This window comes from Falco peregrinus, chromosome 8 (assembly GCF_023634155.1).
Source record: "Falco peregrinus isolate bFalPer1 chromosome 8, bFalPer1.pri, whole genome shotgun sequence".
NCBI classification, from domain to species: Eukaryota; Metazoa; Chordata; class Aves; order Falconiformes; family Falconidae; genus Falco; species Falco peregrinus.
Genome location: NC_073728.1, coordinates 18,466,992 through 18,482,235, shown reverse-complemented (window position 1 = coordinate 18,482,235; position 15,244 = coordinate 18,466,992). Strand labels below are relative to the sequence as shown.

At 39.8% G+C, this 15,244-nt stretch overlaps 1 protein-coding gene across 3 annotated transcripts; it reads left to right on the top strand.

The window, feature by feature from the left end:
* The first annotated feature begins 1,223 nt into the window (after positions 1 to 1,223).
* On the top strand, positions 1,224 to 14,752 carry RBM45 (RNA binding motif protein 45). Of its 3 annotated transcripts, none has more exons than XM_055812202.1 (10): positions 1,224 to 2,092; positions 3,585 to 3,707; positions 3,835 to 3,961; positions 5,463 to 5,573; positions 5,913 to 6,092; positions 6,931 to 7,060; positions 8,293 to 8,389; positions 8,776 to 8,942; positions 10,340 to 10,536; positions 14,401 to 14,752. In XM_055812202.1, the coding sequence occupies exons 1-9, from the start codon at positions 1,715 to 1,717 to the stop codon at positions 10,530 to 10,532; spliced, it is 1,506 nt and encodes a 501-aa protein (XP_055668177.1). In that variant the 5' UTR covers positions 1,224 to 1,714; the 3' UTR covers positions 10,533 to 10,536; positions 14,401 to 14,752. The 3 variants fall into 3 exon arrangements, 2 of the variants coding, with proteins under 2 accessions (XP_055668177.1, XP_027641963.2); XR_008748425.1 differs by having other exon boundaries at positions 1,226 to 2,092; positions 10,340 to 13,666; XM_027786162.2 differs by lacking the exon at positions 14,401 to 14,752 and having other exon boundaries at positions 1,427 to 2,092; positions 8,779 to 8,942; positions 10,340 to 10,895.
* Positions 14,753 to 15,244: the final 492 nt, after the last annotated feature.

Here is a 15,244-nt window from a genome sequence, read left to right as displayed (position 1 = left end):
CATACTGGGGACCACTGACCCCTCAACGTGCAGTGGTCAGGGCCACTACAACCCTAGGGCACTGGCGGCTCCTATATTCAGCTAAAGAATTCTGTTCGTTTTTTTTTTTTTAAATCTAACTGTTGAAGATGTGATTAACTTTATAGTAAGATTGCATTGTTCACATTTTATTAGCCTGTGCTGCTTTTCCTACAGATAGTTATTTTTCCTGGACATTTTTGTATTTGTTTCCCATGAATACTTTGCGTTCCCTGGGCCTCTGTGTCCTGAGAGTTCACGAGATGCACATTAAGCCCCATGGCTGCCTATAGCAGCAAAGGCCTTGAAAACACCTTCTTCACAGACAAGCTTTCTGTATGACACTAGTGCTGTTTCAAAGGAGGAGGGTCACCATGTAGTGTAGTGGGTCTGGTTGAAAGAGGCCCTTTAAAAATAAATAAATGATTGCAGCAGAAGTGAGTATATTAGGAAAATATTGACCCAGGGTACAAACTGGGAGGAGCGGTCGATAACACCAGAGTCATGCTGTCATCCAGATGGTCCCGACAGGCTGCAGCATGGCCTGGCAGGAACATCAAGAAGCTCAAGAAGGGGAAGTGCAAGAGTCCTCTTGGGGAGGAACAATCCCATGCAGCAGTGTATGCTCAGGGGTGACTGGCTGAAAGCAGCTTTCCAGAAAAGGACTTGTGTGTTGTGGTGGACACCAAGGTGAACATGAGCCAGCAATGTGTCCTTGTGGCGAAGAAGGCCACAGGTATCCTGGGCTACATCAGGAGGAGTGTCTCCAGCAGGACAAGGGAGATGACCCTTCCACTCTGCTCAGGACTGTGACTGAGGCCACACCTGGAGTACTGTGTCCTGCTCCAGCCTCCCCAGTAGCACAGAGACATGGACATACTGGAAAGAGTCCAGTGAAAGGACACAAACATGACTAAGGGACTGGAGCACGTCTCACAGGGAAAGGCTGAGAGATCTGGGACTGTTCAGGGAAGAGAAGGCTCAGGGTGGATGTTTTCAATATGTATAAATAGCTGAAGGGAGACATTGAAGATGAGCTTTCCCAGTGGAGCCCAGTGACAGGACCAGAGGCAGTGAGCACACACTGACGCACGGGAGGTTCCACCTGAACATCAGGAAACACGTTTTTACAGGGGCGGTGACTGAGTGCTGGCACAGGTTGCCCACCGATGCTGCGGAGTCCCCCTCCTCGGAGCCATCCCAGAGCCGCCGGGGGCGGACCGGGGCAGGCGGCTGTAGGGGGCCCTGCCCGAGCAGGGGGGTGGCCCCGCTGCCTGCTGACGGTTCCTCCCGGTCGGTGGCTCCGTGGCGCCGACCCCGGGCGGGCGCCGCCAGGGGCGAGGGGGGAGCCCGGGAGTTGCCTCGGCGCCAACCCTCGATTCGTTTCTGCTTAGTCCTTCCCACCCGCCCGCCCGCCGCCGCTCCCGGGGAGCAAGTGCCTGCCTCCTCCGGGGTAGAGGCACCGGTGCCCCGGGCAGGGCCGGAGGCCCTCCTGCCGCACGGCCCCTCTCCCCGGCAGCGGGGTGCGCCGCGCAGCCCGCCCAAAGGTGTCCTGGCCCCCGCCGGCAGCCCGGGGCTGAGGCCCGGCGTGGAGCGGCCGAGCAACCCCGCCCGCTGCAGGCGAGGCCGCGGCCCTGACGAGGCGCGGGGAGGCGGGAGGGGCGCGGCCGGCGCGCAGGAGGAAGCGGCGGCGGACATGTTGTCTCCCCGGCGGAAAGGGCGCTGCGGCCGGTCCCCGCCGATCCCCGAGAAAAGCCAGCGGTCCCCGGCGGCCCGGGAGCCCGGTGGCTCCGCTATGGAGGAGGGCAGCAGCTTCCGTCTCTCGGCCGAGTGCCTAGACGAGCCGCCCAACAGCCGCGTCTTCGTGGTGCTGGGCAAGGACACTGGGGAGGCGCTGATCCGGGAGCGCTTCGCTCCCTTCGGGGACATCCAGAACATCTGGCTCCTGCGGGACAAGCGCACCAACGAGTCCCGCGGCATCGCCTTCATCAAGTTCGCTCGCAGCTCGCAGGCCTGCCGGGCCATGGAGGAGATGCACGGACGCAGCCTGGCCCCCGACACCAAGCCCATCAAGGTACCGCCGGGCCGCGCAGCCGCCTTCCAGCCGGGGAGCGGGGCCGGGGGCGAGCGAGCGGGGCCCGGCGGGGTGCCCCCCGCTCCCTTCCCAACATGGCGGCCGCGGGGGGTGGCGGGCCTCGGCCGTTGCACCCCGGACTTGCCGCTCGGAGGTCGTGTTGGCCTGCGTGGGGGCGAGGGGAAGCCGCTCAGTGGGGGGCGGCGGCCCGCCTGGGGCAGCCCCGGGGAGCCCCCGGGCAGCAGGCCCTCCCCCCGCGGGGGCTGCCGCCCTTGGGGGGCTTCTGGACTGGGCCGCGTTCGGCTGCGGGGGGAGCTGCTGGGGGTCCCACCCTTGCCCGCAGCTCCCACGCGTGGCATTAGCAGCCACAGGCCTGGGGAATATGCAGTGTCTGGAAACTGGGTTTTTTTGTTTGTTTGGGGGGCGTGTGTGTGTGTTTGTGGGTTTTTTTTTGGTGGTTTTTTTAATCCTTGAGGGAGTCTCTGTGAAATATTCTAAACCAGTATATTTTAAGATCCATGTGAATAAATAGAACTGTTTTTTCAGGTATATTTTATATCAGTTTTATAGCTTGTGTACAGTTTTTTCAAAACAATTACGAGTTTTTTTGAATCTGTGGAACTGGCTGTCAGCTTTTAGCCTCTTGAATTATTCTTATATCTTGTTACTACTTGAGGAATATGAATGACTTCGAACAGTGAAAGAAGATTCCATGTATTTCATTTGAGAATGCAATTGAATCAGTAAAATCTTTTCTGAAGAACTTTCCATTAGAAGTGAAGAGAGTTGTATTCCTTATTGCCCAGCATGACTATTACAAAAGTAATTTAAGAGCTCTTTGAAGTAAGTTGCTGCTTTTGTGTAACAGACTTACTTTGAAGGTGGTTTGTATTTTTCTTATTTGGTTGGTTTGGGTATTTTAGTTTGGTTGGGGTTTTTTTGCCTGGTTGTCTTCTGGTGTGCACTTCTGAGATGAAATTTCTTTCAGTAATTAAAAAGGATTTTAACAGTTAGAGATGTGAGAAGTTACAATCCTTGACAGAGCACTAGACCTGCAGAGTTTGGCCCAACTGAGCACTGAACTGCAGTAGCAAGGTTTTAATAAGCTGCTCAGCTTCTTTGCTTGCTTATATTTTGTTACTACTGCTATATTAGGCCTGTTGCAGTAATGCATTTTTTGCTACCTCACATGCTACCAGCGACATTGGCAGTGCTGCTGAATCAGTCTTTGATATTCCTGACCATTTCTCATTATTTCCAGTGAGAACTTCTGCTGGCATCTGTCCTGTTTGGGAGACTGTTTGGGGTGTGCTGTATCTTTTGTCACAGATGCATCTATGATCAGAGATGTTATCTTTTTCCATGTAACGAGAGCTAGCTTATGTGAAAGATAAATACAAAAACTTGTTGAAACAAACTATTTTTCTTGGTCGTTGATATGTGATTAAGACCCTTTGTCCAGCAATTAATGTCTATGTAATTATTCCATTAGGTATTTATTGCACAGTCAAGAGCTTCTGGAAGCCACCGAGATGTTGAAGATGAGGAGCTTACGCGAATCTTTGTTATGATACCAAAATCCTATACAGAGGAGGATCTGCGAGAGAAGTTTAAGGTAGTGATTTGCTATTTGTTAATTTTTATTTTAAATTGCCTTTGTCTTAATTTATCAGAAGGGCTTAATGCATGGCACTAATGCATTTTCAAATATTGCAAATTAATGTGCTTTTTAATTGTTCTAGATGTATGGAGACATTGAATATTGCAGCATTATTAAAAACAAGACTACTGGAGAAAGTAAAGGTTTGGGCTATGTGAGATATTTAAAACCATCGCAAGCTGCCCGAGCAATTGAAGAGTGTGATCGAAGTAAGAATCTGACTGAATTCTTTCAAGTTTTTCACAATAAGTGTGTATCATCATTAATGTACCTTTAATTTTTAGTTTTGTTTGCAGGTAAATGATTTATGATGTAAACACATCTTGAGACAAGGTTCCATTGCAAATAAAAAACAGTATTATTAACATTCATTGAGAACAGTCACCTGATTACATTCTTGAAGGACCAAACTGCAAGTAAGATCAGTGAAAAGAGTTTAGAAATGGATGAAGAGTTTTCTGTCATGCATTATTATTGGCCTGTAATGTAGGCTTCATACCCAGGAAAACCTCATTTTAATTTATCCCTGGGAATATGCATTTTAAATCAAATGTATTTAATAAAAATTGAATTTATGTATAAAATGTATTTGATAGTCTATATATTTAAGGGTAGATTAATCCTAATTGAAGTTTGGGGGATGTTTTGGTTTGTTTTCATTTAATGTCATGATTAATCTATTACAGAAAGAAAGACTTCATATGCTTTATGACCAAACGTGTCACTTATGCTCTAGTACCACCAAATATGTATTAATGAATCTGAGTGAGTCTGGTGGAAGGCCACTAAGGTGGTCAGGGGCTGAAGCACATGACTTAGGGGGAGAGACTGAGGGAACTGGGCTTGCTTATCCAGGAGAAGAAAAGCTTTTGGGGAAACTTAACAGCAGCCTTCCAGTCCAGCCTCCTGTTCAATGTTTGCTTAATCATAAATACAAAACAGCTTGGTGTATGGGTGTGGTTGTTGTTTTTGTTGTTGTGTGTGTTGTTGTTTGGTTTTCTTTTTCTCTCTCCAGTAATATACATGGTGGTTCTACATCATATCTATCATAAGTGGTTGTACAAAAATTGTATTTGTGACAATTCTTGTATAGGAATAAGTCTGAGATCACTTAGCAGTTAAATTTTACTTCCCTTTTGCTGTGAGGCTAAAATGAGATTAGTTGGATAGCCTGAGGTAGTACCTGTGTCTTTCATAAAAACAAAATGTAGAACAGTGCAAAACATATATAAACTGCTATTCTAACACAGAAGTTCAGGTGACTGCCTCTGGAGTGTCTCTGAGTCCTGCCAGGTGTTACAAAATGGTTGAAGTTGGGCAAGATGACCTTCAGAGGACCCTTCCAACCCCTCTGCTCAAGCAGTGTCACCTGGGCACCATGGTTTCCCAGGACCATGTCCAGACAGCTTTTGACTGTCTCCAAGGATGGAGACTCCACAGCCACTCTAGGCAACCTGTGCCAGTGCTCAGTCACTCTTACCGCAAGTAGGCTCTGTTGTGCTTAACTTGTGACTAGGAGTAGTTCTATGTGGAAGCTGTTAACTTTCACACAGTTATTATGCAGACTTAGGGAGTTACAGATTAGTTACCTTCCTATTTTTCTTACTGGGTTTTCTAAATGATACATTTCTAAATACAGTACTTAAGAATGTGGATGCGATCAGATAATTCAGATGTACTGAGGTGTTGCTATATGTGTGGTTGTTTCAGGCTACAGGGCCATTTTGGCTGAACCTAAAAATAAGTCATCTGAGTCTTTTGAACATGATTATTACAGTAATAACACGAGACAAGAACCAAGAGGAAATACACTTCCGTTTTGTAAGTCACAGCTTTTTATACTAAAAATTATTTGTAGTCTTGAGTATGGTGACAAAGTAAGAATGCAGTCTGGACAAAGGGAAGCTAACAGAGGCTTAGGTCAACACTGCAATAGTAGATTGGATGTTGGAGTTAGAAACAACCCAGGCATTTTATTTCTGTATTTTTATGTCTTACTTTGCTCTAGTTGGCTGATTATTTTGTGACCTGCAGCGGTGAAATAAATGTGTTACCTTTAGTATATAATTGACTTGGATTACTTTTACAAGTTGAATGAAAAATACTTAGGAAATGAAGGCATGCTAGTGTGATGACTCAAATTATTTGTTGATTCTTGAGGTGGGCAGCCAGAGTTTTGTAGTTTTGAAAAAAATGAGAGCAGAATTCAAGAGTCGGTCTCCAAACGTCTGTCAGTGGTATCACGGCTTCCCTTTATACAAGAGCAGCTGTTTGCCCTCTTTGATATAGTTCCAGGACTGGAGTATTGTGATGTTCAGCGAGATCCTCACACCAACAGTGGTAAGTAAAATTACAAATTATTATTGTACTTGACTTCATTTGTATTGCAAAATACAGTACACTCGTTGGGAAGAATTAATGTTTCATGTATCAATGGTTGCTGCTATCACTGATGCATAAGCCCCAAAGTCAGGTTTGTTTGAACCTCTGTTTACAGATAGCCTTAAATGCCCTTGCTTTCAGATAATACAATCTCAAGAAGGACAGAATCAAACCCATGAGAAGCGGGTTTGGTAAAACTAAGTTAATTAGTTTCAGAAATTATCGGGCATCTGGTTTAAATGTCCTTTAAACACATCTTTTGAGTTTTCATCTTGAAATGGGTGTGTCTGTGTGTAGCAGTTGACATGAGTTAACAGGATGAAATCATAAAAAAACAAATTGTGTTTGTATTGGAAGGTTTTTTTTTTATTTCAGTCTTTTGCTGTTGCTGAGAGAAAGAGGTTGTTCTCAAAGAGGCTTGAAATGGAAATGATTCAGAGAGTTAAAATGTACAGTACCGGAGATTCACTGCTGATGGGATAATTGCATTTTAAAATGAAACTGTGTATGTGTGTGTTTTTTAATTCAGGCTTAGGGAAGAAGACATGTTTTCACTTGTACTTTATTACCAGCTTTTCAAGTTATCATAAATATAGCTGATTGTCACTACTTAATTCTGCTGAAGTTTTCCTCACAAATGCTACTGATTAAGTAACATAATGTGTGGTAAAAAAAGACTTAAGAATTTTTATCATCCATGACTAATGTGAAGTTTAATCATATTGCTTTATATGAGTGTAGTTTGTTCTTAAGATTTACCTGTATCATACTGAAGCTGTGTGCACTGTATTTGTAGGGCATGCTGTGATTCAGTATAGTACTGCTGCGTCAGCTATATATGCCAAGTATAAATTACATGGGTTTGAGTATCCTCCTGGAAATCGATTAACTGTCATTTTCCTAGAAGATGGGAGTGATAGCTCAGAGTAAGTACCGATAAACAAAGAAACTTGTGAGTTGTGTTCTGGAGAGCAAAGTTTAAAATAAATACATTTTTAATATAAGTAACAGCAATGTCATTGTGATCTCGTTTCATACATGCAGATAGTATTGTTTAAAATTTAGGTGGATTTTTTTAATTTTTTTGAATAGTTTATAAACCTTTTGAAACTTACTAGTCTTTGAAAAAACATTAGAATATATACACATTGGAAAATCTTGGATTTGGCAAGAATCTTTGTAAGTATCTCTAATACATAACAAGGCTGGAGTCTGTTTTTGATGAGGTTTTTGTATGAGAAACAGATTTATCTAGTTGATCTCTTGGTTGAATTTGCAGTGCTGCAAATAGTAGCCTTGTGAAGGACATATGTAGAGTAAAACTGTGTGCCGAGGATTTGATACTCCCACTGCATGGAGATTGTCAGGTTTTACTTTGACCATCTTTAATCTGTTCCTGTGATTTGAATGCCCATTACAGGTTGCAATGGCTTAGGTGTGCTCCTGCAGTGAGTATTTTGGCTTAGTTTCATCCTAAAGGAATCTAGTTTGTCAAACCTATTCTGGGATATGAATGAGGTCAGTAAGGAGGGACAATGGGGAGATTCACTTCAGAAGTGCATGCCTGATTTAAACTGAAAAAAATATTCATTGCAACTGTCCTTCTTGCAGGCAATTTCCTTCATTCTTCAATAATTCCTACTAGTTCATGGTCCTACAACACGGGCTGTGAATGTATACAAAAAATGCAATTGCTTTTTCTTATTCTGCAACAGAACAAATTAAAAATTCCTGGAAAACAAGAGCTGTAAGTAAATTTTGTGTGATAATGTTCTGACTTCTGAATTGAATTTCTGTGCTCTTTATGGAAACAGGTGAAATTTTTCTGTCCCTTCTGCCTTTTAGTTACCTTTTACGAAATGTAGTGGGCTCTATAGACTTAATTCCCTCCCAAGTATTAAGAAAAGTAAAGAAGAGGTTTTGTATCTTTGTATGTAGAAATGTATGAGTGTTTTCAGTGAGTTGCAGCTAGCATGCATACTTTCAGAGCATTTCTAGAGTGTCATGGAAGCCTGCTGTGATTTTCATTATCTACAGGAGTTTACAGATTTCCAGAGACTTTTCGATGTGCATTAAAACTTATTTTCTTTTGCTGAGTTTAAGATTACTGTGACTTAAGGCTATCCTTTAAATAGTTTATTATCACTTCTGCTTGCAGTCTCATCAGAAAAATGGCCACACAGCTGGTAACAGCACATGTGTCATCAGTGTTGCGGAATAACAATGCAATTGTTCAGCAGTATAGGACACCGCCTGTAAGTTTATTAACTTGTGTTTGTATTGCATTACATTAATACATTAATTATTAATGGATGCTGTTAATACTCTCTGAATTGTAGGAAACTTAAGATGTGTCAATAAAGAACACTGCTTACTTTCTTCTGTAACTGAGATGCTATGTTCTTAAGATGTACCTCTGGTTGGTTTGTACATCTTTATTCCCTGTAAAAGTGTCTGACCTTACTTGGATTTATTGTCCAATTTAATGAAATAACCAAAGTAAACAAATTAATTAAGATGAGAACTAGTAGAGCCAGTTTATGTCCTGTGATGGGAACAAAAATTTTAAATAAGGCAAAATTATTTTCACCCTGACCATTGGTTAATTTATACTTGCATCTTTTTTCCCCCTCTGTTTCAGCAGGCATTTGGAGGAACTTCTGGCTCACAGTTACTTCAGCCACAAACAGATGCCATACTTCCACCACACAAAAAAAAAGTTCCACCTGACACTTCTGTGAAGGAAAGGCTTTTCATACTTTTTCATCCCCATCCTTTACCTGTAAATGTATTGGAGGATATATTCTGGTAAGACTCCATTTACAAATAAGTGCTCTTTAACCAAAAAAATAACCATGAAATATTTAAAATAAATGTTGAAAATAAAAAAGATTGTCATCATGAAGAGTGCACAGTGATCAGTAAGTAATAAATGATCAATAGGTAACAGTTGCTTTTTGAAACAGGTGTGTAATGGAATTCACCTTGAGGCATAGATAGTGTCATCAGTACAGCAGCTTTATTATTGATTAACATAATCTCAAGTAAGATGTCTAGTCTTTTTTTTTTAACCAAAAGATGTTGTACTTCCAGTTCTTATAGCTTGATCTATTTGGCATTTTCTTGTACGTATTTCTTTAAGGAATTAAAGTATTTTGATAAAATTCCACAGTAACTTTGGGGAGTAAGTATAGGGAGGGTTTTTTTTTTCTGATACATCCTGGGACATTTTGATGGTTTGCATCTTACTTAGACTATTTCAGCTGTCCTTTCACATGCCTCCCTATGAGGAACAAAGGCTTGAGAGACAATTTTTGCCATCTTTAAAACAAATCTATAGTTTAGCTGTTCTCCAATGTGTTGTATTACTTATTTTTAGTAAACTCCTGAAGAAAAAGTAATTTCCCTTTTCTGGCGTTTCTGGCATTTGCAATAAATCTTTGGAAAGCCAAAAGCACCAGGAGAGGAAAAGAAACAATATGCACTTGTGTGGGATTTAAAACTGTACCTATTTGATGTGCTGGAGAAGAAAAAGGCTATGCACCCTAGTCTTGACACTTGTATAACTTCTGTATCAAGGAAGCAGACTTTATTTATGTTTTTTAAGGAACTGTCTAGGAATCTCCAGAGGAGTTGTAAATCTGGCTTATTCCATAAAGCTTTAGTGCTTGCTGAGTCATTTCAGTGAGACCTTTTCAAAGATAATCACAACTGAGCAAGTTCATTTAAGTAAGATGCAAGTTTAGCCTCTTAAATTATCTGCTAGTCTGTGTGTATTCCTGTGTGGGTTTGTTTGTTTTTTTTCTTTTGGGGTATGCGTGGTATGGAGGGGTGTTGTTTTGGTTTTGTGGGGATTTTTGAGTTCCATTTAGTCTTTGGGGACCATAGTATTGATTAACTCGTATACATTCTTTTAAATAAGAGAGAAATCGCCAGTGCTTGTGGTTCTGTTGTAATATTCCATAGAAAACATCGTCTTTGGACTTTTGGTTTTATTTCTATTCCTGCTTGGAATTCTAGAGAAAGGAAAGTAAAAACTGGGCATTTTGAAGGAGAGGAGCACAAGAAAATCTAGCATGCATGTGAGAATATAGTTTTTGCAGCTACAAAATCATATCTGCTTCATATTGGGTAATAGGTATCTCTGCAGCAAAACCTGTAAATTACCTAATTACCTCTTCCCCCCCCCCCCCCCTTTTTTCCAGTCGTTTTGGACACTTGATAAAAGTTTACCTTGTGGCTGGAAAAAATGTGGGCTATGCAAAATTTGCAGACAGAGCAAGTGCCAGTGATGCCATAACTGCGTTACATGGGAAGATTGTGAACGGAGTCAGGCTTAAAGTAAGGTTGGCAGACTCGCCTACAGAAGAATCTAATAAGCGTCAGAGAACTTACTGATCAGGTGAGTACCCCATCTGAGCCATTACTTAAACTGAAGCTCAACTACTTGAAATAGCGATAGGCAAAGTATTTTGAGGTTAGATATGAACTTGCAGTGATAAACTTAAAATCTCTTTTTAACTAACCACTGGAAATTTACTTTTGTGATGTATGTGTGTCTATGTATATATGGGGGGGTGTATGCTTATATATGCACGCATACGCTTTATTTTGGTAAAAATCTATTTTTATAATTTTTGAACAAATACGAACTAGTCGATTAACGTCAGTCTGGGTGTTAATAGAAATATTCACTTTATGTACAGAAGAGTATCAGTTAACATTGAAAAGAGTATGCAAAAATAAACAATGGAACTGAGATCAGCTTGTGTGTGTCTTTCTTTCATTAAAAACACATGCCCTCACTGTGATGTTGGATAAAGATGTCGATTTCAGCCCCTGAAGGGCAGAGGAGAGAAGGGGTAAATAAAAAAAGGGCATGGGAAGGACAGGGAAGGTTGCCAGGTGAAACTGAAGGCTTGGGATATTTGGATCATCTGGATTCTCAGAAATCAAGTGTAGCTGGAATGTGTGATAGTGAAGAAAATATTGCAGTGCATGTTGTGGAGGGATTGAATTGGGGGTTTTTTAACATTAGGATTATTACCAAAAGAAAAATGTAGTTGGGGGAGGAAAGGCTAAGCCCTGTTTTCTACAAAATAACTCCCAAACACTACTGTAGCTTCAAAATAATTTCAGTAGCCATATTATCTTTATAGGGAACGTGCAGTTTTGCTTTAATTCAGAGAATATCACATGAAATCCTGACTCTCTCTTCACATCAATGTTTTACTTCTAAGCTTCACTCCTTTTACCTTTCTGTGTGTAGATACTCCTTGTGACCCAGGGGTTGCAAAGACCAAAAAAAGATTTTGCCCGTCATGTTCTTTTCCTCCTTTTTTTCTTAAGGACTTTCATGCTGTTCTTTTGATAAGCAGTGGTTACTAAAAGTAGTCTTACTCTTTATCCACAACTTGCTATTTAAAAAAACCCTGATCTCTAGCATTCTTTTTCTTCATTGAATTGTGGGTAAAACTCATTCAAAGCTCCTTTTTTTTTTTTTTTTTTGATTTGAATCAGCAGCTCTGGTGAATGCCAAGTTAAATAACTTGTACCCACGCTCTTACCTTTGTACAAAGGCTTTGTTTGTTTTTGATGTGACTTTTGCTTCCAGTAATAAAAGGCTAGCCTCTTGGTCACTGCAGGAAAAACTATCATGTAAAGTGTAATGTAGTACCAGGTCTGCCTTTACTACTTTCTAGGAGAAAAGCATAGATCCAGTATGCATCCAAAATTAGAAAGTTTATTATTATTTATTTTTAAGAAAGATCAGAGTGAGAAGACTGGGAGGTTCTTTTCTGATTGTCAGTCTAAACCTGATTTGTTGTTGTTGGTTTTTTTAATTCATACATGCACATAGATGAGCACACATTTTTTCAGTGTGATTTTTGAGAATAATATTTTTACACATGCAAAATTACAGCAGAGCTCTTTTTCCTTTCCTAGGTTTCATCATTTCTGTAAATTTTTGAATAATAGAGAATACTAGTTTTAGTTTGTTCAAAGACAGACACCCTAAATCTATCTTGGACAGATACTGGTTAATTCTGGTGCAAATGACTGCTGAATACTTCCCCTCTGGTTACTCCCATCTGCTGGGCCTGTGCAATAACGCAGGTAGAAGAGCTTTCTGAGTTTACTGTATTACAGCTTACTACATCCTGTACATCAAGTTCCTGATTGTGAGACTCTTAGCTGGTTGTCTTAGCATCTATTGCTGCTTAGGACAGACAGACAAAATTACTTGCTCTCTTTTTGTCCTTAGTGAGTTTCTCAAATTCAAACAAAATGGTACATAAAAAGTAAGATTCGTCTGTGCTGCTTTTAAAATGGTTTGCCCATTTAAATCAAGCTTACCACTGTGTCTCTGTATTGGACTGACTGACAACATTTTGCAGTAGTTGAGGCTTATATTTTGCTTTCCATTAAAGCTTTATATTGTGCATGTGAAAGGGGATGGAATTTTCTCTTCCTCTGAACCAGTACCTTTTTAAAAAAGATTTTATCATACTAACTTTTGTTCTTTTATAATTTTAGCTGGAGGAAATAATCTTCTTAGCTAAAACTTCTGTGAGTTTTCACTTAAGGAAGTCATTGCCTTTTAAAAAAAAAATAAAATCCTTTCTAAGGTCCTGTTGTATTGCTTGCTTTTTGTCTCTTTAACAAGGTGACTGGATTTCTGCAATAGTACTTTCTGTACAAGGTTCTTTGATTAAAATCTGATAAGATCTGTGAATTCAATAGAATATATGAAAATAAATTAATTCAATTGACTAATTCAATTGAGATACATTTATTTCAGCAGTTTTTATCTGACTTTTTTGAAGTTTTTTTGCCAATAATATTTTTCTTAACAGAAATAATCTTTTTTAAAAATATAATTTACAAAACTGTGTCTTAAAATTTTTTATGTTAATGGTATGCTACAGATAATGCTCTTACAATGTAAACTTCTGATCATAAGAACAGTCTGTTATCTTGAAACAACCTTTGTTCATCAGGAGAATTTAAATACATGTGTATTAATATTCTAAACTAATCCATCTAATGAATTTTGCAGGCTCTGGCTCTCCTACAAGTCAATGAAAATTCAGTTGTTTATATGAATAGTTAAAAGTAGCAGAGAATTGATGGAAATACAGACCAGTAAGGTTCTCTTAACTACTTTTAAGTTCTAATGCAAGTTTTTTTTGGTTGAGGTTCTCCCCTCTTACGCTAAGTAAGTATTAATGGTTGAAATAATTTTAAGCCATCTTGCTTTGAGTCAGGGTAGGCTTGAGAAGACAACTACAGCGTCTACTTCTAGGCGGTTGCTAAAAGCAGAAGCTATCAATGTTCTTGGCATTGACCAGCCTCGTGCTTTCTACTCAGGTTTTTGCATTGCTTTGAGTATTTCGTGAGAACCTCACTGCAAATGTCTGATGCCTGTTGTGTAAATTATGTCACTCAAAAATACAAGAGGAAGGAAAGGATTTGGTATCGTTCAGAAGAATGGATTGTGGAATTCTGATTAAGCTCTTCATTGCAACCTGGTAGCTCTATTTAGATACCACTCCCCCCAACCCCTAAAAAAACCCACCCCAGACATTTTTCCTGAAGCTTTCAAGTAGTCCTTAGAAATCAGAGCTTCGAACTAGAGCTATGTTAGAAATGCAAAACACAGATATCTAGAGCTGGATTCTGTGTCTTTAAATAATCATGGCTGTTTGGCTTTAACCTACAGCAAGTGGTTTCATTGCATTTTTTTCCCCTTCTGAAAATGTTTGGTCGTGTTTTAAAATAATTATTTAATTAGTTACTAAGTTATTCCATCATGAAATACTTACTACTGTCTTTTATTATACTTGTCGTGGAAAAGTCTTGCGTCACCGATTTGATTTGCATTCTTTTTTTTAGTTAAAACTTTATTAAAATCCTGAAATTTAATCTGTATATTTATAATTATTTATTTCTGTGCAAAAAAATTTTAGAAAAAGTAATTGTATCATAATTGAAACTATACTCCAGAATAAAAAATAAGTTAACTATATTTTATATCAACAGTACACTGCAGAAAAATTGCTGGCTTTCACACACTGCTTCAGAAAAAGAGGTACTTCTTTAAAAGCTAGAGAAGCATAGATAAACTTTCAATATTATTCTAAAGATATTAAACCCCTCATTTATATGCTGTTGGATCAGTTATGTTTTATAATATGTATATTTTAAAATAAAAATAGGTACCTTGCTTTTTGATACTATTTTTGTACTTGTGTTTTTTCTACAGAAACTAAATAATGACATGACCCTCAGCTAGCTGACTGACTGACTGAAAACGTGACTAGACATGGTTCCTGTGGACAGTGACAGCTTTTTTTTTTTTTTTTTTTTTTTTTAATTGTTACTTGATATCTCTCCCTCTCTCTCTCTCTGGTACTCCCTGGTTTTGAAAATGCAGACATGCAGTTTTGAAAATTATCTAGGCATTAAAAATTGTAAATTGGTGGTTGTTCTTGTAGTCTATAATTTTGTATTTCAGAAATATCTCTCGTGTTTAACTGGATTCCTCCTCTAAGATGGAAATTACAATGATGGGGAAATAAAGGAGTCGGCATTTTGTGGCTTGACTGGTTAATTGATAGTGATTCAGGTTGTAACTGTTAAAATGGAAGATATTTCCCATGATCCAGATTGCATTGAAAACTGAAGTACATCAGTAAATTCAAAGAAAATGAAAAAAACTTTCAAAAACTGCTGGCAAACATGACGGTATTAAGCTAGATTTAAGAAAATAGCTGTAATAAAGAAAATTAATCAGGCACTTTCTTAAACATTTTGTTGATTTGGGCCAGAAGTATTGATTATGTGTGCTGTTTAGAGAAAAGGACATTTGACTGTGGGTCAGACTACCAGAGCTGCTTACATGTATCCTTTCTTACCCCGAGGTCTTTCAGTTACAACTGTGGGGCAAGTATGGAGTTTTGAGGGGTGGGTGTTTTATTGGTGTTTGTCCCATTTTTTGAGGGTTGTTCAATGCATATGTTGTTTAAGTAACAGTTAGGCAATTCAGCATTTCAGCAGGATGAAGATTTCAGCACTGATGATGAGTAAATGAAGATCGTTCAAATCAG

Excerpts from the sequence above, each read along its gene's own strand:
- RBM45 (XM_055812202.1), top strand. The coding sequence starts at position 1,715 with ATGTTGTCTCCCCGGCGGAAAGGGCGCTGCGGCCGGTCCCCGCCGATC. Across the intron at positions 6,093-6,930 it reads AGATCCTCACACCAACAGTG|GGCATGCTGTGATTCAGTAT; the intron begins GTAAGTAAAATT and ends CTGTATTTGTAG. Across the intron at positions 8,390-8,775 it reads AGCAGTATAGGACACCGCCT|CAGGCATTTGGAGGAACTTC; the intron begins GTAAGTTTATTA and ends CCTCTGTTTCAG.